General features: G+C 37.9%; 1 protein-coding gene across 1 annotated transcript in view; it reads left to right on the forward strand.

The window, feature by feature from the left end:
- The window catches only part of PLXDC2 (plexin domain containing 2), a 406,586-nt gene that overhangs the window by 151,124 nt on the left and 228,534 nt on the right, over positions 1-26,928 (forward strand). Inside the window, exon 2 of the mRNA XM_084868544.1 lies at positions 14,270-14,481. Coding sequence (XP_084724670.1) covers positions 14,270-14,481 — 212 coding nt within the window. The remainder of the gene's footprint in view (positions 1-14,269; positions 14,482-26,928) is intronic.

A 26,928-nucleotide genomic window follows, 5' to 3' on the forward strand; every position in this document is an offset into this window, starting at 1 on the left:
CTATCCCATAGAAAGGATTTGAATAATTTAACCAAAATGGAAATTGCATCAAAATGTTGACTCATTAGTGATCAAAAATGTAAACTATAATAGTGAGATTTCACCTAAGAAATAGATGAAAAAAATATTTTTTAAAGACACCATTTTAAGGGACTGATTAAAATATTGGATACCCATGTTCAATGTTCTACTGGTGAGCATATCTGATACAATGTGCAATCTAGTACATTTTATTTTTTTAAATTTGCCTTTATTGTTGAAAGTATTATAGATGTCCCCCTTTTTTTTTTTAACTTCATTGACTCCCTCCATCCCATACCCACCCCCATCCCAGGTCTTCACCACACTATTCTCTGTGTCCATGGTTTATGCTATATGTATATAAATTCTTCAGTTAATCTCTCCCCACCCATATATTCACCCACCTCTGCCTTCCTCTGAGATTCCACAGTCTGTTCCATGATTCTATGTATCTGGATCTATTTTGTTCATCAGTTTATTTTGTTTATTAGATTTTACATATGAGTGAGATCATGTGATACTTGTCTTTCTTGGATACTTTTAGAATTTGTTTCTAAAAAACATTGAAATTCACACAAAAATTTAGCTTCTAGGATCAACTGAGAAGTTCAACAATTAAGACTTAATTAGATTTGGTAGACACTACTTATTTGTAAATATAGTATATAGTCAATAACATTTCTATTGTAGTGCTGAAATAAAGTTATATAGGTACACATGTATACATATGTATACACATATGTATACTTTTTGTACATAGACATCTACAAATATGCAGAGAACTATCCATGAAGGACATTTATTAAGGTGATAGCTCTGCCCCCTACATCTGGTACAGAAAAATAAGTATTTTAAATTTTCTCTTATTTAAAAAAAATGGGTTAATTATTAAAGTTCAGATATTCACTCTACAATCTGAATAATGTTTGTTTGTTTTTTTAATGAAATGGGGAGATTCTTATTTATTATACTTTAGGAAACTGTATAAAAGTCATCACAAAGTAGAGCAAGATTTTTTAAATCCATCTTCCTCAGACATTGCTTATTTGTAAAATAAAGGAAATAATTCCTCTCTTAATATTATCCTGAGCATTAGTAAATACACAAAATAAAAAGTTTTGGCAATATCCTGGCAAGAGGTTTATGACCAAAAATAAAAAATAAAAAAATTCATAGGTTTTACATTATTTTATGAATTTCATATATATATATATATATATATATATATATATATATATATATATATATATATAATTTTTTTGTCATGTACTAAAGTAGGCACACCCACAGAAGGGAAGTTTTTGATAAATGCATACTGTAATAAGTATTTAAAGCAGAGGCTTTTTCAATCTATCTGAAAGTTGTTTGTATAAGTGAAAAACCATTTACAAAAAAGTAATTTAAGAACAGAAGGAGAAGAAAGGAATTGTATTCTAAAAGTTCCAGAGTTCCACTAATCTGTACGTGGATGGAATGTCACTTTGTCACTTTGTATTTCCATCTCACTTTGGAAATCCTTAATTGTAGTTTGCATATTTTAAGAATATAGCATGTAAATTGAAATCTGATTTTAGCACATTTTTTTTCTGTCTTACCTTCTTTTTTTAATATAATTTTGTTGATTGTGCTTTATTTACAATGTTCCTTAAATGTGTAATCAGTATAAATAAACGCAATCATGCAATTTAATTAGGAATGTTATTTAGGAAAGTAATGACAAAATTCAGACATTCATGATATTTTTAAATTTCTTTGGAAATTTATTTTAAAACTGTAATTTGAATGAAAGGTAGTTAATATTCAAAAAAATGGGAAAATATTGTTAAATTCAGTGGATTAAAATATATTATTAAAAGTATTATACCGTTGATAAAAAAATTGTAACTATACTTATATGATGTTTTGCTTTCTATTTCTCATAATTTTCAGTTTTGGGCTTGAAGTTTTTTATTCTTGAGAAAGAATCTATTTAGGATATTATTTGTGTTGTTTTGTAATTCCAAATCATAGACTTATATCAAGAAATATTTTTTTTTTCTGTATCAGGATATTTCACCTCTAATAATTGCTTGAGTTATTTATCAGGTGAACTGGGTAAGTGGGTAAATTATGTGAGTAATCAGCTGGTAAATTCGCAAAAATACTTAATGAAGCAAATACATCTTTTGTATAATTATTCCATATTGAAGTATAAATAACAGTGTTGGTGTGAGTTAAAGAATTACATGCTTTCTGTTGTGACTAACATTATTTATGAATCCTTGCTTTACAATGCCTTTGAAATTCAGAATCATAAATCTTTCCAGTAAATTTTTCCACATTATTTACTGTAAAGTTTCTTGAAAATATTAAAACTAAGGAGTTTTGCCCATTGCTTTGTGGTCCTAAGGTTGTTTGAAGATATGTTTCATTAAATATTTCAATGAAATATGAGAAATAGTGCAATTCGGGGAGAATTATTTTATCCTGCTATGGCAATCTATATTAATATTTTAAAAGTCTTTAACAGTGAACTTTTATTTCATGAAACTTATATATAGAAAAAGAAGTGAGAAAAGTATTGGACATTGCACAGAAATTGTCAGGCCTGCTTCTAAATTTTCTAAAGAAATAACCCAATGCATCTAAGTATTCAAGTCTAAGAATGAAGAGCAGAGAAATAAAATTGTCTTAAGGAACAACTGTCTTTATGGGAAATGCCAAATCACTATCCCAGCTTTGTTATGACATATCCCAGGGGAACAGACAGACTGGACAATCTAGGCAGTTTTAGTGAACTTTCATTAGAATAACAAATAAGAGCACAAAGATGAATAAATGGTACCTCCCCTGGCTAAAGTCATGGTAGCTTGTAGAAGGATGGCACTTAATCAATAATTACAATATAATAAGAAGAGCACAGCAGTAGGTTTGAGTAAAGTTCTATGAGATCACACTAAAAACACGCTGCCTAGCCCTGGCTGTTGTGGTTCAGTTGGTTGAATATTGTCCCATGCACCAAGAGGTTGCCAGTTGGATTCCCGGTAAGGGCACATGCCCAGGTTGCAGGCTCAGGCCTAGTAGAGAGGTGTGCAGTAGGCAGCTGATCAGTGTTTCTCTCTCTCTCCCTCTCTCTTCCTATAAACAAATCAATGAAAACATTTTTAAAAAGAAAAAAGAAAACTCTGCCTAGGAAGATGTATCTTGATGATCATTAAGGTTTCACCAAGTTTAAATATTGAGCTTGAACATCAAAATATGCAGACTTAGGGCTATTTTTCTCTCACTTAATAGAAGCAGCACATTTAGAAAAGGTATAAAATAAAGATATGCCAAAAGAATAAACCAAAACATAGATGCTGACATTTTTCATGATACAGAGAAAAGTACTACAATGTATTCCCATAATACTACAATGTATTTCTTCCTGTCTTTTCTTCTTTTGTGTTATAGGTACAAAATATATATGCATATATATTGTAACCCAATTCAAAGACTATATACCATTTTTGTCTACTTTTTCATGTCTTTTTGCACATCTAAGGATGTTTACATAGTATCAACTTCTAAAAAACTTTATTACAGATTGAAAATTTTCCCATAGAAAACTTTGATTAAATTATGATCCCACTACCAATATTAGGTAACTCAATACTTGCTTCAGGAAAAACTTGTATCAAATACTGAACAATACAATTTTACTATAAATTTCTGTGGACTTAGTAGAAAAATAATTGTATTTTATTGCATTTCTCTGACTTGTTATAATGTTAAACATTTTATATATTTTTTAGGATTTATATTTTTTGAATTATCTATTTATGCCACTTGCTGTGAGTTATCTATTTATGGCACCTGCCCATTTTTTAAATTGAGAACTAATTAAATTGTTAGTATAGTTACTGTGTGTGTATATAGATAGATAGATAGATAGATAGATAGATAGATAGATAGATACATCATATGTGATCGCCATTTTGTAGGTAAAAATTAAATAGATATACATAGTAATAATCATGATATGTGCTACTTATGTTTTCCCTGCTGGTCTTTTATTGTACATTTGTTTGACACTGAATATAAGACCATTTTATTTTTTTGCTTAACATTCTTTAATGGTGTTATGCTATTCTTGTGTGTTTTATGTAATGACTGAATCTCCAATTAGAGTGTTTTAAGACAATATTCTGTTTTTCTGTGTTTTTAATGCTAGCACACTGAAGGAATCTCATAAATGTAGATATTGTAGTGGTATTTTTCACTTTTATCCAGCTGATATGAAATATTTAACAACTAATAGTATATGGTCAGTCATAATGCTCACACACCAGGCTGTAGAACTGAGTCCAGGTCTAGAGGCCTTGTCAAACCAAGTGTTTATCACTCAGTTGTTGGGTTATGTAGAGGGCACTGCTCATCTCTTCGCAGGGAAGTGGGAAGTTGGAGTGCAGTTAACCTGTTAATTGGTTCAGATTTAACTTTAGAATCACTTAGTTAAATTTCCAAAAAATATTGCTGGTTTTGAATCTAAGAATACAATCAAATCTTCTACTTCCTAAAGTTATCTTTTAACAAAGAAACATAGGCCCAGAAGGACTTGCCTTAGGTTACACAGTTATAACCAGAGGAACATAATTTAAAACAAAAAACAATAGAGATAATTTTGTGATGAGGAAATTGGAGTTGATTTTGGCCTCTTGACCAAGTCCCCACAAAGTCTCTAAAGGGCATTTAACCTATAGAAATTTGGTCTATTTTGATAATGATATGATTTACATGATTTAAATCAGGCAAAATTTATAAAGCATAATCTGATAGAAACACATGTGTTGGTTGGCATCTGAGGCCATTGGCTAAGTCATCCTGTGCTTAACATTGGCCATTATAGATTCTGATTCCAGACTGAATGTGGTCTGATGACAATATGCAATGAGATGGCGTCTGTGGGACATCTGGCAGCCATAATTAAATCGAGGCCCCTCAGTGATTTGGGCCCTAGGCATTTGGACATCATCTTTGACACGGGGCACCATTATAACAATGGATTCCATCTGTTCTGTTCGGGCTCAGAGGACTCGGATTTTTCTTTGAGAGGCTATTGGCCATGGCTGGTCCTTGTTTGTAGAATTTTCCATCTCCCCTAGTTGGGACTTATTTTTTTTTTTTGCGCAAAGCCCTTATTCTAAAATACATGAAACAAGGGTAGTTTAGGATGGCTAATGACAAATAGAAGTGTTAATGTGTTTTACCATGTAAGATTTTGTTTTTTTTTATTGTGTTCTGGAGGCTCTAAACTCTCACAGTACATAAATTTTCACAAGCTAAATATAAAACCTGAAAACAAAAACGTAATATATATGATCCATAATAGCCCTAAATATGTGAAGATACTTAGCTAGCCAGGAGATGACAGGCTTTTATAGCAGGGAGGGATGGTAAAGGCTATAAAGCTGCCCCTCTCATTTTATAGATAGTAGTCAGTCACATACCTAAAAATTCGATGGAGGTTCTAGGTTCATGATGTAACATTTCCTGCAGAAAAATCTCAAGTAGCTTATTAAAGACAGATTATCAAGATTTAATTAAGGGCAATTTTCTCTGTTTATTTGTAGATATGGCTCATGTGAAAATGAGTTTATTCTTCAAATCTGACAGCTTTATTTGAAAAATCAGTGGATGGTCTGAGTTATTTGACAATTGTCCTTTTTATTATGAAACAGAAAGTAAAACAAGTGCTGAAATCTACTTGAAGTAATTTATTTATTTTTAAATTTCTACTTGGCAATAAATAGAAAATTCTTAATTAACAAGATTATTAATTATTTATTTTAAAGTACTTAGCAATCTTTCAAGATATAACAAAAATATAATCAATATTAATGTGCTATTACTGCTATGTTTTTACATTAACATTGTTCCATTTACTCTCATTGGCACAGTCAATTTGATGGATATTGTAATCCTTATTGCTTTCAAATACTAGATTGTTTATATAGTTTTGCTCTTTTAAATAATCCATTTTGTCTAATTTATTTTGTTTTTTCTTTTAGATTATTTCTTTTTGTCATGTTGTTAGGCTTTGTAACAGATTGCTAAATTGGCTCCTGGAACACTAATGAGAGGCAGATTAGATCATAGTTAAGACTAAGCCTCTGGGTCAAGCTCTGGTTACCTTCCTAGTCTAGCACCTCTCATATGCATCAATGTCCTCATATGTAAAATAGACTAATAATAATACATGACAAATACACTAATGTATGCAAATTTTTAGAACATTGCTTGGAATTTAATTAATCCTAAATGAATATTAGTTATTTTTATTAGTATTATTAACCCATATTAAAAGCAATATATAAAGCTCCCATTAACTTAATACAGTTTTATTCTTCTTATTTGTAATGCTTTAGTAAATATATAGCAGTACTTTAAAATTATCTTAAACTTTATTATAAGGCTCAGCATGTTTTCCATAGAATGATTTATAATTCTTATGGGTAAAATTAAAATGTCTGCTTATTATCTTATATAATAGTAAAATTAGAAAATTATTAAACTTTAGAATTATAAATTGATTCTATTTTGTAATGTTTGATTAGATTTTCCCATTCTGCTTAATTTTTTTGTATATTTTTTACACTGTCTAATATTCTTTTTTAAAAAAATGTTGCTTTATCATTGTTTTTAAAGAGACAGAGAGAGACATAGAGACATCAATGATGAAAGAGAATAATTGATCAACTGCCTGCTGCACACCTCCTATAGGGAATCAAACCAACAACCTGGGCATGTGCCCTGATCAGGGATTGAACCACGATTTCTGGTTCATAGGTCGATGCTCAACCACTTGGCTGAGCTACTCTAGGCTTGCCTAATATTCTTTAGAAAAATACCCTGCAGTAACCCAGAACCCTACAATGGCTCAGAAGTCAGAGAAGGAGACTCATGGAGAAGGGGGTGTGCCTGTGCTTACATGTTGGCCTAAGGCCTTTATGGTTCTAATGCTTTGCTGTCTCAGAAATTGAGCTCCTATGCTTCAACCTTCTTGAGTAATTCTCACTTATTTTCCACTTTTAATTTAAAATTGTTCTTATTTCATCTACTCCAGAGCTTCTCAATTTAGCAGGGCCATGTCTGTTCTTCAAAAACATATGCTGCATTTCTTACTGAGCCCATTAATGGAAAAGGGCTGAGATGATGAACTGCAACCCTAAGTGTTGTGGAACATCACTCAACGGGCCAGCAGCTATTTTAGAATCAAAGTCATATAAGATAAATAGGCGCTATTATAGATTTGCTTTCCCACAGTTTTGTCCTTTATCCACTCTATTGCCTGACTATTCAAAAACATGGTTAAAATCCTAAGAAGTTGGACAATAAATTGCATACATAACTTTTAAGATACCTTTCAAATAAGCAGCAAACTAACTAATCATTCCTTTACTCATTCATTCTTGCATAATCAAAAAAACTTCAAGTAGTTATTACATTTCAGTGTCTATGCTTGTACTGATGGGACAAAAATATAAGTCAGATAGAGTCCCTGTTCCTAAACATCTCTGTATCAGGTGTCTTTAAGGCAGGTTTGGGGATGTACTATGAGGACTCACATACCTCAGCATATAGCAGTGCCCATGGTTATGATTTATTGCAGAAAAGAGATATAAAGCAAAATTTGCAAACGGAAAGGCACTTGTGAGGAACCAGAGCAAGTTTCCAAAAGCCCTCCTCAGCAGGAGCACACAGGATGTTTAATTCCTCCACCCACACACTGTGACAACACATGTGAATGGTATGGTCTGCAGGGAAAGTCATCAGAAACTAAATGCCCAAGGTTTTTAATGGGAGCTGTTCACATAACTGCTTTCTGTCCAGCATTTCACAAAATTCCAGACTCCCAGAAGGAAGGCAGGTGTTCAGCATAAGCCTTATTGCTTACTCAAAAGGCTTAGCTACAGTGACTCACTCTTATCTGTTAGGGAATGGGGGAAGTCACCCTAAGTCTAATTTCTTAACCACCAGCCAAGGGCCTTGCAAACACAATTTTCTGTGGATAGCAGTCTCAGGCTGTGTTAACTCTTTTCTGCATAATCGCACATTCAAGTGACAAGCAGAAAAGTGTTTTAAAAGTCAGGTAAAAAGAGTTATTGCATTATAGAAGAAAACTCAATTAGCTCTGCCTGGGTGACTCAAGGGAAGCTTCATTTAACAAGACAATTATTGAGCTGAATCTTGAAGAAACTTGAAATTTTCTAAAATCCGAGGTGAGGAAAGGCTTATCTCCATGCAAAAGTAACTGTATTCATTGCAGTAAAGAGATTACTGAGAAATTCTGCGAGGTAGGGGCACAGGGCCTGCTGGGGAGTCAAAGACAAGGGAGTGTTTGGAACAAGAGCATGAAGGGATTTATAGTTTTGTGAGTGGTAGGGAACCACTAGAGGTTTTAATAGAAAAAAAAAGTGAATACATTTGCAAAATATAGCAGGTAACGGAAGGAAATAAGGTTGGACAAGGAAGAATTTGAAGATAGTAAGACCAGTTTTGAGGCAAAAGGTGGTGATGACGTGACGTAAGACACCTATGGTGGGACCAGAATCTGGAGCCATAGTCCTCACCCTTGAAGGTACAAAGAATTACATCCGGAGCTAAAAAGATTATGATGTCACAGTCCCACTAAAGCCCTTTTATATCTCTCAACAAAACATTCTGCATGCTTTCACTTCTGTAGCTCTCTTACTCTATAATACTATCAGCCAAACCTTAAAGTCCTCTGGGTAGTCAGTTCATTATAAGACATAACCAGGGACATATCATTTGCATAAAATTCCCTCCTCACTTTGACAATAAATTGAGATGCAAAGCCATATGGCAGTCTACCTTAGCCAAATAATTTTATCTATTCTCAGATGGATCTAGCCAATAAATCTGTATGCAGTGAAGCATATTAATGTTTCTGCAGAGGATTCAAAGGGGTGATTTTATTAACTTGTTAAGTGCAGACCAAAGTGCTTATCAAAAGGTGCAATCTTAATGGATCCTAATTACATAAGATTCATGTCAGTATACTTCTTGGTGGTTCCATGTGTACTGTGCATATGATGTGTATGCAAGCCTCAAGAAATGGGTCCCAAGATGTTTTCAACATATAACTATTATAATAATCAAATGTAAGGTATTTAAATAAAATCATTATGATAGCACAAAATATAAACATATATAGCCCTGCACAGCTTTCTTCCCTATTGTTTTTATGTTTTTTTTTGAATTATTTCATTTTATAGTATATGATGGCACAAAGGAGACTTGCTAGGTTTACATATATTGATAGAAGGATATATGTAAGTTTCTTTTATTCTCATTAGCTAGACATTATTGGATTTCATAGCAATGGTATATTTGAACTATAATGAAGTGACTTCTTCAGTAATAGCTTATCAGCTATTTTAATTAAGTAAAATATTTCAAGACTGTGTTAAGATCAACTTATATGTTATATACAAAAAAATATGTCCTTAAATTTTCTCTCTGTATATCCAAATAGGAGTCATTAGATATATTTAATGCTTTGTTGAGTTATATGATTCACAACCATAGCAAAATACATTGGAGAAAATTATCTTTGAAGGGTTTCAATGGTAGTTTAATTAACATACAGTGGACAGAAAGCATACAATCTGTTCAAACAGATGACTCAAAGATCCCTCCTGTTGTGTTCGTTTTCACTGCAGCTGGGAACGGATAGATTATGTTACATATACTGTTCATCTTGCTTCTGAATGATTTGTTTTGGTGGTGATTTAAAATATTTTCATGAGTTTGAAAACTTGTAAAGTGTATAGGAATAATTCACAGTGTAGATAATTTGGCTATGGGTTTTGCCAGTTTTCCTCTATCTTTATTTCTGTAAAACATCCATTTTTTACTTATCTTCTTTAAAAATGATTCTGAAAAGGAACCAAAATCTAAGCCAATTTTATACTTCAGTCTTGATGAACCAAGTGCTACTGAATAATGAACGTATATGATGGGGCAGTCTTGCTTATTCGTAACATAACCAGAGAAAAATAATTATATCTAAAACTAGAGGTCCAGTCTCATGAAATTCGTGCATGGGGTGAGGGGTTGTGTGTCCTTCAGCCCAGCCTTAATCCTCTCCAGTCTGGGACATCCTTTTCACAATCCAGGACTGCTGGCTCCCAACTGCTTGCCTGCCTGCCTGATTGCCCCTAACTGCTTCTGCCTACCAGCCTGCGCAGCCCCTAACTACTCCCTTGCCAGCCTGATCAATGCCTAACTGCTCCCCTGTCACCCCAATTGTCCCTAACTGCCCTCCCCTTTAGGCCTGGTCCCCCACAACTGTCCTCCCCTGCTGGCCTTGTCACCCCCCAACTGCCCTCCCCTGATGGCCTGATTGCCCCCAACTTCCCTCCCTTGCAGGCCTGGTCCATCCCAACTACCCTTTCCTGCTGGCCATTTTGTGGTGGCCATCTTGTGTCCACATGGGGGCAGCCTTCTTTGACCACACGGGGGGAGCCATCTGTGTGTTGGAGTGATGGTCAATTTGCATATTACCTCTTTATTATATAGGAGGATAGCAACCAAAGAAAATTCATGGAGGCCAGCCTCTAAAACTCAAAAATTTCTCATTAGAAAACCCTCAGGTCCTTCTTTAAATTATGTATATTTTTTGTAAATACAATTGGAGGCAGCAAATGATCCATTTTTATCAGTTTACACAGATTAAGGTAGCAAATTTTAGAAGGAGTAAGCCCATCCATGATGGAGACAAACCAATCAATGATTGTATTAGCTGATGTAATGGCAAAGCAAGAGAGAAAAATGTTAAAACACAACTGGAAATTAAAAACACCACCACCAAAACAACACCGGTATCTGGAGACTTACCTTTGTAAGTGCTAGAGTAACCATTGATTCTTGCTTCACATGGGAGGCCTACCTGTTGCTTAATTTACCTTTCCCAGTAATCTTAATAATAAAATTTGAGTAGTCACTGCAAAATCAGGAGTTTGACACATTAATGAAGCACCCCAGACTTCAGAGTAAGCAGTGTTAAAAGACAATGTTTGACATATTAAAAAACTTAAGTTCACCTGAGCAAGATTCAATTCCAAGAGACAGCACCTAACCAGAAGGGGTTAGGAGCACTCCAAGGACAGGAGCTAAGGGGAGAGGCTTTTATGGAGAAAAGGGGGAAGCAAAGTAAGAACCCATTTGATTGGCCATAGCTTAAGCATTTGCTGGATTCAGAAAAGCAGAGTTGGCTGTTTGTGACTGATTGCCTTTAGGTTTGATTTCTTAACCCTGAGGCATTTACAGGCTTAGGTTGGGGTTTGCTAAGTATTAGTAGCACCTCAGTCTAATGGCCTCCTGTTTAATTAACTTCACAGTGGGGAATATGAACTTTATTGTTCCTGAGATTTGATGCTCCCTTTTACTTCTTCTCTTGGGTCAAAAAGCAGGGAGAGAATGAGAAAGGGGGCTCAGGGAAGCTGGGAAATGGGATTCCTATGCACACAGCTGCTCCAGGGCTGCTTTTCCACCTGCTCCCTGCCCTGGGCCAGAACCACAGGAGCCAGTGTGACTTATTGGCGGAACAGACATCATGAAAAAGGTTATATTTTGTCTTGTGCTATAAACATCTAAAAAGATAGTGGTAAAATCAATATCAGTTAATTAATATCCAATAATAATACTAATTTAAAAGAAACCCAGAGTTGTTTTGAAGATTTTAATAAAATCTAAGTCTTTGAAGTTTTTTATATATTTTCCCTAATTTACATTTTAGAAGGGAAAAGAAGAACAACAACTCTCTGTTTGGACCCGCTCCATTTGTGTGATTTTAAAACTATTTATTCGTATCTAGGACTGTTGAGTCCATTAACTGCATTATATTTGTTACACTTCTGGTCTAGGTTGACAATAGAGCAAGGACCCTGTGTAGGTTTTCAGTTGCTCCTCCAGGACTATGTGTATTCAGATGCCCACCCACCTAATGGAGGCAAATGCACAGCCCTAAAGCTAATATGAGCCCTGTGCTAGGAAGTCCCGATTTGGTTGTTGTAAAACTTTTATTGCTTACTTTTGTTGTAAACTGACTCACATATTTTTAATAATGAGGCAGGATATATAAATAAAGCAAATAAAACTACTCTCGGTATCTTTGCCTAGAATCATAGGTCTTACATATCCTCAGGAAAAGCTGCCTGCTTCTTCATGCAAAATATTGTCATTCCCATTTAAAATATAGGGAAACTAAAGCACAGGAAGTTTTGTGAACTATTCTGGAACCCCATATCCAGCAAACCTAACAACAAAAAATTCCACTCTAAGTCTCCTGAATCCTTGTACAGTGTTTCTCCTATGAAACAATTCTGCCTCGTCCTGTCATTCTTGCTCCAAAGAAACTATCAGCAATTCATCGGCCTATTTATTCATCCATTCATTCAACAAAAATTTACTGAGCCCTCTCCAATGGTTAGTGGGAACAACAGTGTAAAAAAAACAAAACAAAACAAAACAAAACAAACAAACGAAAAAAACAAGCATTCCCTGCCTTGCTTAGGAGGCTCAGTTGGCTGGAGTGTTGTCCTATGTACCAGAGGGTTAAGGTTTTAATTCCTGATCAGAGTACATATCCAGGTTGCTACAATTCAATCCCCCATAAGGGTGCATACTAGAGGCAACCAATGGATGTTTCTCTCTCACATCTATGTTTCTCTCTCTTCCCCACTCACTTTCTCTCTAAAATCAATAAATATCCTCAAGTGAATATTTTAAAAAATGAATCATTTCTTGCAGTGGAGGGGGGGGCGGGGACAGTAATCAACCCTTTTCGTACATGAGCTTTTGCAGCCTTACAACAGTTCTATGAATTGAACATAGTGCTACATTTTTGTGGCATTTCTGGAGTTCTTGGTCATTTTCATTCTCCATGGTTCTTTTAAATCCTATCATTCTATGAGCCCATAGAAAAGTCTACATTACCCACCCGATGGTAGTGTTTCTCTCCTAGCTGTATCCACTAAAACATCAGGCAGTAGGAGATCTTTTAAGTTCATGATGAAACCAAAGAATAGTTCTTTGTCAGGAAGAATTATCACCTTTGTTTGAGTTGAAAGGGAGATATTTTAGACTGTTTTCCTATGATGAGCAGTAGCCTTACCTAAGTTATTAGAGTTCTGAGTAACTGATTCAATGGTATTATAAGCCACATTAAACACATTTTGGTTTCTTGGAATGTTCTTGCATTGAGAGGAACATCACAGCTATGATTCAATCACTGCCCTCATAAGCTCTTTTTGAAGCCATATCCTGCCAGTTATAAAGGCTGTCATTTCATATCTTTTGGTAATAGTTGTGTAGAAGAGGGCTGTTCTTCCTAGCCGGAAACTGAATTTCTCAGACTTGTGGTATCCCTTCCCCTGCTGACCTACAGAAATGAAAGACTAGAACTAATGATTAAATCTAATTTCCCCTCCTGTAGTGGCTGGATGAGCTGGGTCAGCAGGGACTGTCCCTGCAGATAGCTTTAAAACACCTTTGTGATTTGATCCCCTTGCCTTCCATTTCATTTCTCTAAGTGCCTATCACTGCCATTCTTTACCACCCCAGCAAGTTTCTAAGGTAAGAACAGCACAAGTGAACTAGGGCATTTGTGATGCCTCCTGAGAGCGTTGCTGATTAAATGAGTTAGGCAGTGAGCCCAGTCTGACTTGTGAGCTGCGAAGCAGGTTAGCACATATAAACAAAGATCATTCCTTGTATTATTTAAACCATTCAAACACATTGTTGTCTCTCTGCTCTTCAACATAACTCATGCGAAAGGAATATTAGTTCACACGTTAATAATGTCTGACTTTTATATTCAAATGGACTGAGAATCACTTGGTTTTCATTCCTTTGTCTGGATTCTAGCTTGTCTTCTCAGAGCAACTGGGGAATGTTTATGAAGTGTGTTGTGGAAGGTGGGGAGGGAAGGGAATAAAAATACATTGCCTTAGGGCTACACATCTGTTTTAGAGACTCCGCTGGGTCTTCACAGTAACCACTGTCACGACTTATAATGTGTCCTAAAATTGCATTCTACTCAGAGACTTGCATACCAACTCAAAATAATACAATTAAACAGATTCACTGGTATGAGCTAGTTTTCTATTTTCATGACTAGCAGATAGTTTTCCTACTTCAGTTGCTAATATGTGTGTGATTCATAGCAAGGAAGTAATTCGTTGTTTTATTTACTTTCAAACAGACTGGCAATATCAAGTTGGGCAGGCCTTTCTGCAAGCAGGAGAGGAGCTAGAAGTAGACACGCATTCCTTCAGCCACAGGTGGAAAAGGAACACAGATCTGCTCAAGGCCGTGGACACCAACCGAGCCAGCGTGGGCCAAGACTCCCCGGAGCCCCGAGGCTTCACAGACCTGCTGCTGGACGATGGGCAGGACAACGCCACCCAGATCGAGGTAAACAACCTGAGTGGTTGAAATGGATTAATGCGTACAGTTATGGCAAGGCACCTATATCTACATACTGTCATTTCAAACCAACCTAGAACTTTTGGACCTTTTTTTTTTTTTTTTTAAGATCAATATAATTCATTGATAAATAATTAATTTGTTAATATTCAGTAATCCAATAATAAACCATTATATTAAACAAATAAGTAAGTAAATAAATAAATAAATGGGTAACCCATTTCATCACCTGCAAGTTCATTTACTCATGAAACAGACAAGCATGGACTTGGTGTGATGAAGACAGTGAGGGGACCACAAAGCTGAGGACAATACAGCACCCGCCTGCGGGGAATGTACTGTGGAACAGGGTCTATTCGCCATTGTCAAGTCATTCCTATGCCCTGAGATATGTACAGAAATATACACCAGCTGTAGCAAGGCAGGCCTGGAGGAGGGAGTGACCATCTGCCTGGGCCTAGGAGGTGGGCTGCTGTCGGAGAAGTGAACTCTAGAGGTGGGCCTTTGGTCAGAGCCTTGGCAGGTGGAGAAGAGCCCACCAATTGACATGGGCAGTGGGGAGAGAGAAGAATCTGGCAGAGAGCTGAGAGGTCCAGGACTGGGGTCCTTCTGGCTTATAGGACTTTCCATGCTAAAAATAGGACAGTTCTGGGATAATTGGGATGGTTGGCCACTCTGACTGTAAGGAATTCTTTGTTATGGGTGGAGCCATGAGGTGGAAGGGGAAGGGAAAGGGAAAGAAAAGGGGTTGGTGATGGGTTTGGTGAGTCTGGAAGTTTGCTGAGGGCATAGTTTAGGTAGATTTTAGGGTTACCCAGAGGCCTCAGTCCTTAACATTGCAAATCATAAAATATGATCTTGTTAGTACACTAGAAATAAGCAAAAACCACCCAAGTGAGAACAGAAGCTGTTTTGTTCAGTTTGCAAAAGCAAGGGAGCCAACCTCCATCACTTGCCTTTGGTGGAGACTCATAAATATCATAGTCAAGGCGTGGGAAAGGTTTTCAATTAAAAAAAGAGAAATCGTTACGTACTAGTAAGCTCTGATTGGTGTTGTTGGCCTGGAGAAGCTAGAGGTGGGCTATTTAAAAACAGAACACTTCCTTTGATTGGTTGGGGGACTATATGTGGCTCTCTGTGGTTGGTCCTGAGTTGGACCAGTTGCTGCCACGCTTCTGTTCTGGCTCCCGGGACTGGTTGCTCTCTAGAGGATGGGGTCAGGGTTCTGTTGTCACCCATGGTCTGACCGCTGTCCACTCCTATATTCTCTTTCAATCTGAAGTTTTCGTTTCTACTTTCTCCCAGGTGACAAGCGTAATACTTTTTAAGGACCAGGCACCATTCCTTTTTACTGCTGTGAACTACTCATTATTTAGGGGAAAAGCTCAAGTTCATGAAATAGATACAACATAGTTCTGCCAATTGTATCAAGGCAGCACTTGCTGCCTCATTAGCGAGAGGACGTTTCAGAAGATCTGAAGCACAGGCCAGTGGCCTTCTATGTCTGTGGGAAGCCCAACAATTTTCAAAACCCCTCTCCATCTCCTTAACTAGCCTGTGCCTCTGGTGGCCCCGGGCTGCCTCAGCCAGGACCTTTCACAGGCCACAGAGGGTGTGCCAGGAGCAGGAGTCGCACAGCATGTCTGAGAAGCTATTCGGCTCCTGCGGGGTGCCTGCGATTTTGGCAACTATGTTGTTATAGCAACTCAGAGTAGGCAACACGATTCTTCCCTGAGAAGCTCTGCAGCTGGGGTGCAACTTAAAGAAAGGAGAGCTCAGCAGAGGTGTTTACTCTCTGTGCAGCCGCACCCACTGAGAAGGCAAGTGGGGGCACAGGTTCCCTGAGCTCTGTGATCTCCGTGCAGGATGCCGAGTCCCCCCTCACCTCTTGTAAAATTGAAAGGCCCTTTGCTCCGGGATGTATGAACACTCCTCAAAATACAGCCCCGGAGTGATTATAGCTTTGATTTTGTCAGTCAGCCAATTTTTCCTTTTTTTTTTTTTCTACTCTAACAAAGGGAAATCTCATAATGTCAGTGATGTTGATTCGGTGAGAAGAAAAAGGAAGGATGCAGCAGGAGGCTGTTTGCTGGGTGCTCCAGTGGCAGACCTGCCAGGTGTTGCGTGGATATTATTTTCCTTAGTCCTTGTATCAGCCTAGGCCCTGGGGCAATGGGCACCCCGGGTTCTCTGAGCAATCTCGGTGACTCACCTGAGGGCCGTTTCAGGTTTAGTGTTTCAGATCCAGGTTTAGTGCTTTTAATAAGGACTCCCATTAATGAGTAAAGACGCGGGAGCTGGCATTCAAGCTCTGGCATTCAAGCTCTCTACTTGACGTGGCTTCCTGTAATATAGAAGGAACAGTAAATGGCACTTGGATTATGGGAGGATTTGGGATAGTGGCAGCACCCAGACAGCAATATGAAAGCAGCGTTAGAGTTTCAGTCTGGCTGAAAGGGGACTTAACTTGAAATTAGATGTTCACAGGAATAGGACTCCCTCTATTTCCAGAGTTTATTTAGTTTGATGGCATTCTGGGGACTGATGAAGATTATTGGGGATCTGATGCCCCGTAAGTTATCTCTTGGCACTGCCACTAACTCTGGAAACCCAGAGCCTGCAACTGAAACTTTTCTGCCAAGTTTATTTATCCTGGCCCTTGAAATAAGTATTTTTGAACATTGTTGCCTCTCTTTTTGGGGACAATACTTACCCTGGATTGAGGTAAACAGGAATAAAAAAAAAAGAAATGAACCCCAGTGACCACTCTGTGCTGGGCATGGGAGCGAGATCTTCCTTGTCTGTTAGGAATAAGCATTTTGCTTTCTAGAGCCGATTGCAAGCAATAGCATGAAAGACTGTGTGCTTTTTCCTTTAGATGCTTCCACAGTCAATGTCAGGAACCAGAAGTACTTTGCCTGAGAGCCCTGGCTGTACTCAGAGTTCTTAAAATAATCTGTATCCTGTTGAGACTAAAACCACCCATTAGGTATTTCTGTGTGTGTCCTCACTTCTGCCACGTCTAGACTTTAAATCCCACTTTCACTAAACAAAAACAGAAGACAATGGCATATTCACTATTTTGGCATAAATTCATTATGAAACAAAGACTGTTGCTCTCTTAAAGTGGTGACAGTATTTTTCTGGCCCTGCACAAGAACAGATAATGGTGGGATTGTAGAACCCACTATCCCAGCTAAAGAATTCTTCCAATTGAAGTTTTTTTGTTGTTGCCATTGTATTTTGTTGTTTTTCTTTTTTTTTTAAATATTCTTCTGGTGAAGACATAAAGATGTCTTGAAATTTGTACATGTTGAGCCAGCAGGGACACAACAGTGAGCGAATGCCTCTGTTGATCTGAATGCTGGATCATGTGAGACTTCCTTCATGTAATTTCTCTGATTCTGTGGACATGTAACTACATAGAACAGGTCCTTGTTATGATTTGTCGGTATTGGGAGTGTGGTATCACAGGCAATCATTCCTGTGCTCCTTTTTGTGATTCCTTTGGGATTTTGAAGGCTTCCAGGACTTTCAGGTAAAGTATAATCCCATCCACACTCAGCCTTGCTTGAGCAGCCTTCAGTGAACCCCATGACCTCACAGACACACGCATGTATGAGCAGTGCGGGTATCATCACTGCACCAATGGCTGCCCAGAGAACTCATAGCATCAGAGGTGCCTTAAAGAACCCAGAGGGCCTGAGCGGTCCCTGTTTGGTGAGAATCGCTGAGTCTCATAAAGCTCACTTGTATCATCTTATTCCTCTGTGATGGGGTTGGTAACTTACTATTCTTCACTTGACATAAATCAACCCTGAATCTGTGACCATGGGTTATGCATTTATGCATATAAGTTCTTTGGTTAATCTTGGAAAAGGATTATTAAATGTGATTTTTTTTTCTTGATTAAAAAGCACCTGGATGACTTGAAGAAGGGAAGATTTAAAAGTAGGGCATATGGATTGTACTAGTGTAAGTGCAGCTTTGTGATCCAAACTGACTCAGAAATTATAAGCCTAACCAGTGCCTCTCAGGTGATGCAGATGTGTCTAGACCACAGGCCACACTTCAAGTTACAGGAAGTCAGAGTATCATGTAGATTTACCTAGTGGTTTTGAGGATAGAAAGGTTCCAAAAAACCTTAGATTAAATTGAGTTGCTTACCAACGATGTGGTAAGCAACTCAATTTAATGGATTCGTCATTCTGGTACCAAATTAGAAACTGCAGGTTATCTTGAGCAATTCTTGCATCATGCATGTTTCTCTTATTTGAGGAGGTGCTATGGAGAAGTGTCACCAAGTATGTGTGATAAGTGTAGCTAAAAACTAGAGCTCAATCATTTTTCTCTTAACTGCATACAGAAAAACTATCCAATCTTCTGTTGTGGTCTACATTTGTCCATGTGTCTGCATCTTATTTTTTCAACTTGCACAATATGTGTTTTTTTTTTTTTTTAAAGTTAGCAATTGCTAATTGGTGCACACATCATTATTGTGTGTGTTCTAATATTTTATTGCACTTTCTCACAAGGTAATGCATTTGAAAGGAAAGGAGTCACTGTCAAACACTTAATCTAAAAAACGAGTGTGGTTGCTTTGATTCTTATAAAGAAAAAGGCAAATTCCATTGTGTGCCATCTGGGCAGAATGTCCATAGTATGTTTGCAATATAGAGAATCCATCAGAATATTCTCAGTAAATGAAAATCCTACTGCTTCTGTGTCTCAGAGATCTAATGGCAACAATAATGAGTAAAAATGTAAGGTAGTAATAAAACACATTATCCCATTTCACAGAAAGAGAGTAATGGAAATTTGCAGAACACTCCTGTCCTGATTCTTTCCAGGCCACTATTCTGTTTAGTGATCTCATGAAAAAGAAGACTTTCATCTGGGAAGAATGTGACCATGCAAATTTGTGATTTTTTTTTTCTTCAAAAGAAAAAACTACCACTTGATACTAAACAGCTCTGTTACTATCCTATATAATAAAGAGGTAATATGCAAATTGACCCTCACGCTGTGACACCGTCACAGGATGGCAGTGCTCCTAGCAGGGGATGGATAGCAAGGATAGGGCTGGAGGCCACTCCATGCAGCTTCCGTCGGGGTTCCTGCGGCCCCACTGGGGAACAGAGGTCCCAGCGTCCACTTTGCCTTGCTTCTGCAGGGGTTTCCGTGCCCCGTGTGCGTGCCATGGGGGTGGGGCCGGGCAGCTGCTGCGCTCACCCCAGAGGTGGGCATCAGAGCGGCACTCCAGGACTCAGGGCCTTCCTGAGGTGCACAGCCATGTAGGGTGGAACTCTGGGACTCAGGGCGGTCCCAGGGCGAGGGGCTGGTGGGGTGCTGAGTCTTGTACAATTTTGCACAACAGGTCAGTAGTATTTATTATGGATGTGAAAAGCTGGTGTAGGTTTTTCTTAATGAAACATTTCCATTTTAGGGTATGTCAGATGCTTTAGTATGTGGTTGCAGAACCAGAAATCTGTGCAAAGGGAATTCTTAGTTCTGAAGGATCACACTTATTTGACTCAAGAGTGAATTGAAATTTCCCAAATGTATGTTGGTGTCAGATTAGCTTCCACAAAAGATGAAAAAGAAAGCATATGAGGGCAATATGAACCAAGTCAGAAAGAAAGAGTGAGAAGGTAGCCATGTGTCAAATATTTTTAGACAGTGAGTTTAACACAGGTTTGACTTAAACAACAAATACTTATTTCTCACACTTCTGCAGGCAGAGAAGTCTAAGATCAGGGTGCTGGAAGATTTGGTGTCTGGTGAGAGCCTGCTTCCTGGTTGAGAAATGGCCATTCTTCTACTGAGTTCTCACATGGTGAAAGGGCTGAAAGCTCTTTGGGGCCTCTTTTATAAGGGCACTAATTCCATTTATGGGGGCTCCACCCTCATGACCTAATCAGTTCCCAAAGGTCCCACTTTCTAATATTGTTCACATTGGCGGTTAGGAATTCAACATATGAATTTCTGGAGGGTGGGAGTAGGGTGGGGATGGGGACATAAAATTCAGTTCACAACACTGTGTTAAGGTATTTTGGATTCACCAGGAAGGTACTTAGAAGCCATTAAAATATTTTAAATAGGATCAGGCAAAAATCCATTGATGCTCCTAAAATATGGTATCAGGGACTGAGTGGGGGTTGAAATAGATAACTCACATCTAGGGATACAAAGATGAATTAACTTTAGATGAGAATTGTGGAGTGACATGATAAAGTAGTTGGACAAAAGGCTGTAGATAAACTTAGGAATTTGAGAAAGACTTAGACTTCTAATTATTAACTTAAATTAACTGCCATGACCAAAGTTTTTCCCAACCTTCTGGTGCTTGCTTGACTCTGAGAGTTAATTGCTGATCCTTGTCATTGCCTCCCCTGGCTCTGTGTGACAGCACCTGTTTCACGTGGGTTGGGAACTGGCTTTATGTCTTCAACTCTGCATTGGCAGAGATTGTATGTCAACTGACAACAAAATCTTTTTCATTTTCTTCTGTTTGGATAATTGGCAAAAACATGTAGTTCTTTTAAACTTCTTATTTAATCCCATTCATTTTCTTACAGAATATTGATAAGGACTTTTAGTTTTCAAAGAAGAAAACTCTCTGAAAATAGCAGACAGAAGTAATCTGCAATTAGTGCTCATCCTCTAATAAGATAATGAGAATTAAAATAGGGTATCATATATCTTGCTCAGTTATATATTAATAGAGACCTGATACATAAAATTTGTGCACAGGGTGTGTGTGTCTCTCAGCCTAGGCTACATCCTCTCCAATCTGGGCCCTCGTGGGATGTCTGACTGCCAGTTTAGGCCCAATCCCACTGGGCCTAAATAGAGCAGTCAGAAGTCCCTCTCATAATCTAGGACTTCTGGCTCCCAACTGCTTACCTGCCTGCCTGATTACCCCTAACCACTTCTGCCTGCCTGCCTGATTACCCCTAAATGCTTCTGCCTGCCAGCCTGATCACCCGCTAACCACTTCCCTGCCAGCCTTATCAATGCCTAACTGCCCTCCCCTGCCAGCCCGATTGCCCCTAACTGCCTCCCCTGCTGGCCGGGTCACCCCTAACTGTCCTCCCCTGCAGGCCTGGGTCCCCTCTCCCCCAACTGCCCTCCCCTGCAGCCATGGTTGCTCCCAACTGCCCTCCCCTGCAGGCCTGGTTCCCTCAACTGCTCTCCCCTGGCTGGCCCAGTCACCCCTAACTGCCCTCCCCTGCAGGCCAACTGCCCCCAACTACCCTCCTGTTATCCATGGCCACTATGCATGCACACAAGTCCTTTGGTTGATCTCTTCCCCTTACCCCCACCCACCTTTACTTTCCCTCTGAGGTTTGAGAATCTGATCGCTGATTCTCTTTCTCTGGGTCTGTTTTTGTTCATCAGTTTATGTTGTTCATTATTTCCTATAGATGTGTGAGATCATGTGATCCAAGAAATACCTACACCTTGTATTTCTGACGCACTTTCAGGTAGTCTCTTTAAAACAAAGCATGCACGTGTATATTCATAGTCATTGCTTTTGCATCTGTCATAAACAAATTTTTAACATGCCACTCTATTAAGAAAGGCATCAAATGTCCAGAGTTCTTTTTTAAGAATAGGTGGCAACATTCAGAATGAAAAGAAACTGCCTTAGTTTTCTTTTTGTGTATCCCTAAAAGCAAACCTTTTTGATCATGATGCAGCAATGCATAGATATATGAATCTGTCTAGAGTCAAGAGAAGAATTGAACTTTGCAGCCCTTGGGAACAGTTGTTTTGAGCTATTTTCTATATAATGTTTCAAGCCTGAGCTATTAAATTGAAATAATAGTTTGGAATCCACGGTACTGAATTGAGTGAATGAATTAAACACTGCTAATACCATTCCTCTTTTACAAATAATATCTAGCTTTTTTTTTGTAAGTGTCATATATTTACAGTATCTCTAGTTTAAAGATCAAAACTATAGAACACGTTATCATTCCTCTTTTAGACAATACCTGTCAATCAATCATGTGTCTGTGTATATTGTTTTTGGATTCACAATGCTGATTACACTTGTGGCCAAAGGAATACAAAACAAAAGCTTGCAGAGTAGATTTGTATCTGTTTAACTTGAAATTTTTATTTAACCACAGCACCTTTTATTAAAGTCATTTAGGTATTTCCAAAACTAAAATTATTTTAACTTATGATAAGATTTCTAACAACAACAACAAAAAATGCTGTCTAAACTGTTAGGTTTTCATGAATTCTAGTCTGAAAAATTTTCTCATTTTTAAAGTTGAATTTAATGATTTGTAATTCTCAGACTTCTTTCTGTAAGAAAATACTCATTATAATATTCTTTAATTTTCTTCATTTTATAATGCTTTGCAGTTTTCATATGTGGGTGTAATCTTTACTATTCTGACATTTTAAACTAGTATTAAGTAAAAGATCGTTTAAAATTTCATGTTTTGGCTGAAACCTGTTTGGCTCAATTGATAGAGCATTAGCCTGCAGACTGAAAGGTCCCAGATTCAATTCTGGTCAAGGGCATGTACCTTGCTTGCAGGCACATCCCCAGTAGGGGGTGTGCAAGAGGCAGCTGATCAATGATTCTCTCTCATCGATGTTTCTAATGCTCTATCCTTCTCTCTTCCTCTCTGTAAAAAAATCAATAAAATATATTAAAAATAAATAAGATAAATAAAACAAAATTTCATGTTTTGAAAATATTTAAAAGAAACACTAACAAACCTTCAAAAGAAACTTAAAACATTTTATTTGCCCATTGTAAATAGTATTATAGAAGAATCTGTTATCTTAAACCTGGCATAAACAATCATTTTCTCTTGCTTGAATACCAATTGAACAACTAATTATTTTTTATCTTTCTCTATTCATTGAGTAATCAGATATTGCTTTATTATTTTTACAACTCAATGGGTTTAATTTTTACCAGAAAAGAAGAGTGTTATATTCAAATGATAAAAATATAATTCAAAGAGTAAGAAGATAGCTTTATGAATAAACTAGAGGCCCTGTGCACGAGATTTGTGCACTGGGGGTGGGGGTGGTGGTTCTCTCAGCTTGGCTTGTGCCCTCTGGCAGTACAGGACCTCTTGTTCCTTACTGCCTACCTGCAGTGGAGGTGGGAGAGGCTCCTGTGCTTACCAGCCATGAGCCAGGCTTCTGGCTGAGTGGCACTCTTACGTTGAGTGTTTCCCCCCTGGTGGTCAGTGCACATCATAGCGACCAATCCTTCCACGTTTGGTCGATTTGCATATTATGGTTTTATTATATAGGATAGAAAAATGTGCTAGACCAAAATGAGTATCATTTAGAAATTTTTATCTTTTTACTAATTGGACCTGGTGATAGTAAAATTATCTTTTAAAGGTAAACAAATTTTTTAGACAACTGTTTATATATTTGTTGTCCCTCGAAAACTCTGTGGAAAGTAATATTTTTCATCATAAACCTAAACAAAGAAAATAAACAGTACATTCAAAAGCCTGTCTTCCTCTCTCTTGCCAACATCCCTTCTCCAACATGAATCTGTTACAGCAGCAGACATGAACAAACAGCTAAGGTTCAGTTACTGATTGGTCCACAAAGATCTTAAGTGTGAACCAAAATCGCTTTTGTCATGTTGGTCAAAACATTATTTTGCCTCATTGAATAGGTTTGCTATGGTCTGAGCAGGTTTAGAACGTAGTTGACATGCTTTGTTTACGCATTGTGTTGTTGAACAATCATAACTGCCACTTCAAGGATTTTTTAAAAATTGTTTTGTAAATGTGTATCTTTTGCCTTGTGTTAAAAAGGGAATGTAATATATTCTGCATACAAAGTTATTTGCATAAAAGGGCAAAAGAAAAAAAAAACCTTGCATTTTTATCTACTTAAAGAAAAACGTTTAAACATTTTCAAAGGAAACTATATAGTTTTTTAGTTGCTGATCACTTGTGAATGCAAATTTCAGTAAATGTAAATGACCCTGAGACCGTTATTCCTGAGTTTCTACTGACTTTTTAAATGTTAGTAACAAAGGAGCTGGGAAGAGAGAATGCTTTCCCACTTTGAAACAAAGCAAGGAGTGAGTCAGCCTGGAAGCAGAATCTGGGACCAGCAGTCATTTTCTACTTTGTTCCCTTCTCTTCTGGCACTAGCAGTGCTTTCCGCCCATGATCTTCTGTCAGCTCAGGGGCCGCCATACCAATGCATCACTGTCTTCCTTTGGGCTGCAGATGCAGAATTAAAATCAAAGAACTTGGCATTGTAGCCAGAGGTTTTAAAAATCCTTCTGTGGCCCTGACTGGTTTGGCTCAGTGAATAGAGCGTCAGCCTGCAGACTGAAGGGTCCCAGGTTTGATTCCAGACAAGGGCATGTACCTTGGTTGCAAGCACATCCCAGTCGAGAGTGTGCAGGAGGCAGCTAATTGATGTTTCTCTCTCATCGATGTTTCTAACTCTCTATCCTTCTCCCTTTCTTTCTGTAAAAAACCCTTCTGATTTTTCAGAGCTGCTATATACTAGAGGGTTGTTGTAGGTTTTTTTTTTTTTTTTTTTGAGTCTATAAATAGAAGTTTTAGTAATTTAGTGTGTGTATCTTTGTTTTGTATGTATGTACGTATGTGCTTTCTCTCTCTCACACACACACCTGTGTGCATCATTCCTAATCATGGTAAATATGAATTGCCTCTGTGGGGAAAATAAATGGTGGCTTGGACAGCCCCTTCTACCAGACACCTAGTTTGCACTTGAATTAAAGGTCTTCTCTCCCTCACTAATACAACCAGTGTGGTTTGTGTTTTTATTTCATGAGGACAAGCATCCTACACAATGAAAGCCTAATATGCTAAGTGCCTGGTTGTCTGGTTGGCTGTTCATACAATCAAAGGGTAATATGCTAATGATATGTTAAGACCAGTCAACCGGTTGCTATGACATTCACTGATCACCAGGGGGCAGACGCTCTGACTGGTAGGTTAGCTTGCATCTGGGGTCTAGCTGATCAGGACTGAGTGAGATGGGCTGGACATGCACTGAAGCCCTCCTATGGTCCATCCCTGGCTGGCCAACCTCCTGCTCCCTCCCTGGCCCCCAATCATGCACACTTGGGGTTCCTCAGCCTGGCCTGTGCCCTCTTGCAATCTGGGACCCTTCAGGGAATGTTGGAGAGCCAGTTTTGACCCAATCCCGCAGGCCAGGCCTGGTGCACTAATTCATGCACTAAACCTCTAGTAAAAATTCTAAAGCTACCTGGAGAACTAGCAAACACTCTCTTTTACTTCAGTGAGTGTTTTAAGTTTGGTTGTACTCTTCAGATTATGGCTTTGGAAGATGAGGAGACAATGTAAAAGGAATCAAAGAACAATGGATTTTTTTAAAATAATGGGAATCAGAAATGATCAAAAACAGACAGGAGATATGATGGTGGATTCACGACAATGGTGCAGATCCAATAAGGTTCTCTTATTCTCTCTTTCTTCACGTACCCCTTTCTGCACATGCACCCCCACCATGAGGTTTGCTCCTTGTGTCTGTTCCAGTCACTGTGGTCCCTCATTTTTCTTTATAGCAAAAGAAGAAATACTTTCAACCAAGTATTTCTATTAACTAGGAACTCATATCTTACTAACCGTGGGTGTACTCTGAAACCATCTGGCATGTTTTCATTACTGCAACCCTGTGGGAGAAGTATAAAGTAGATTCTCTCCTAGAATAAGCAAGAGCGTCTCTCTATTTGAATCATGGTTTAGCAATAAAACTCTGTAGATATCACGCCAAACCACATAGCCATGCCATGACCAGACTATTTAAAAAAACCTGACTTAGGGAAATCTAACTTAGATTATAATGTCCTTGAAGGAGGAAAGAAGGCCAGATATTTTATTCATGTTCATAAAATTTCCATCGATTCAAAGCAAAATTATTGGATGCAGGGAGGGTAGTATTTAACTGACAGTTTGACATAATACCCAGAAAGAATAGATAGACTTTACTTCCTTTATGACCAAGAATATCTAGACTCATAGATTGGGTTAAAAGTAAAATAGAGCTGAAACCAGTTTAGCTCAGTGGATAGAGCATCAGACTGCGGACTGAAGGGTCCCGGGTTCGATTCTGGTCAAGGGCATTTACCTTGGTTGTAGGCACATCCCCAGTAGGGGGCGTACAAGAGGCAGCTGATCGATGACTCTCTCTCATAGATGTTTCTAACTCTCTATCTCTCTCCCTTCCTCTCTATAAAAAATCAATAAAATATATATTTTTTAAAAAGTAAAATAGAATGTGATAAGAACTAGAAGTAGATCACCAACACAAGCCTGACATTTTTGTTGGCCATTTTCATATTAAAATGAGTAGTAAAGTGGGGTGTGATTATAGTGTGTCCCCTGGGATTCTCTTACAGCAATAATTTTGTTTTCATCCTCAAATGATCTG

Source organism: Pipistrellus hanaki (assembly GCF_964339955.1).
Source record: "Pipistrellus hanaki genome assembly, chromosome: 1".
Classification (NCBI taxonomy): Eukaryota; Metazoa; Chordata; class Mammalia; order Chiroptera; family Vespertilionidae; genus Pipistrellus; species Pipistrellus hanaki.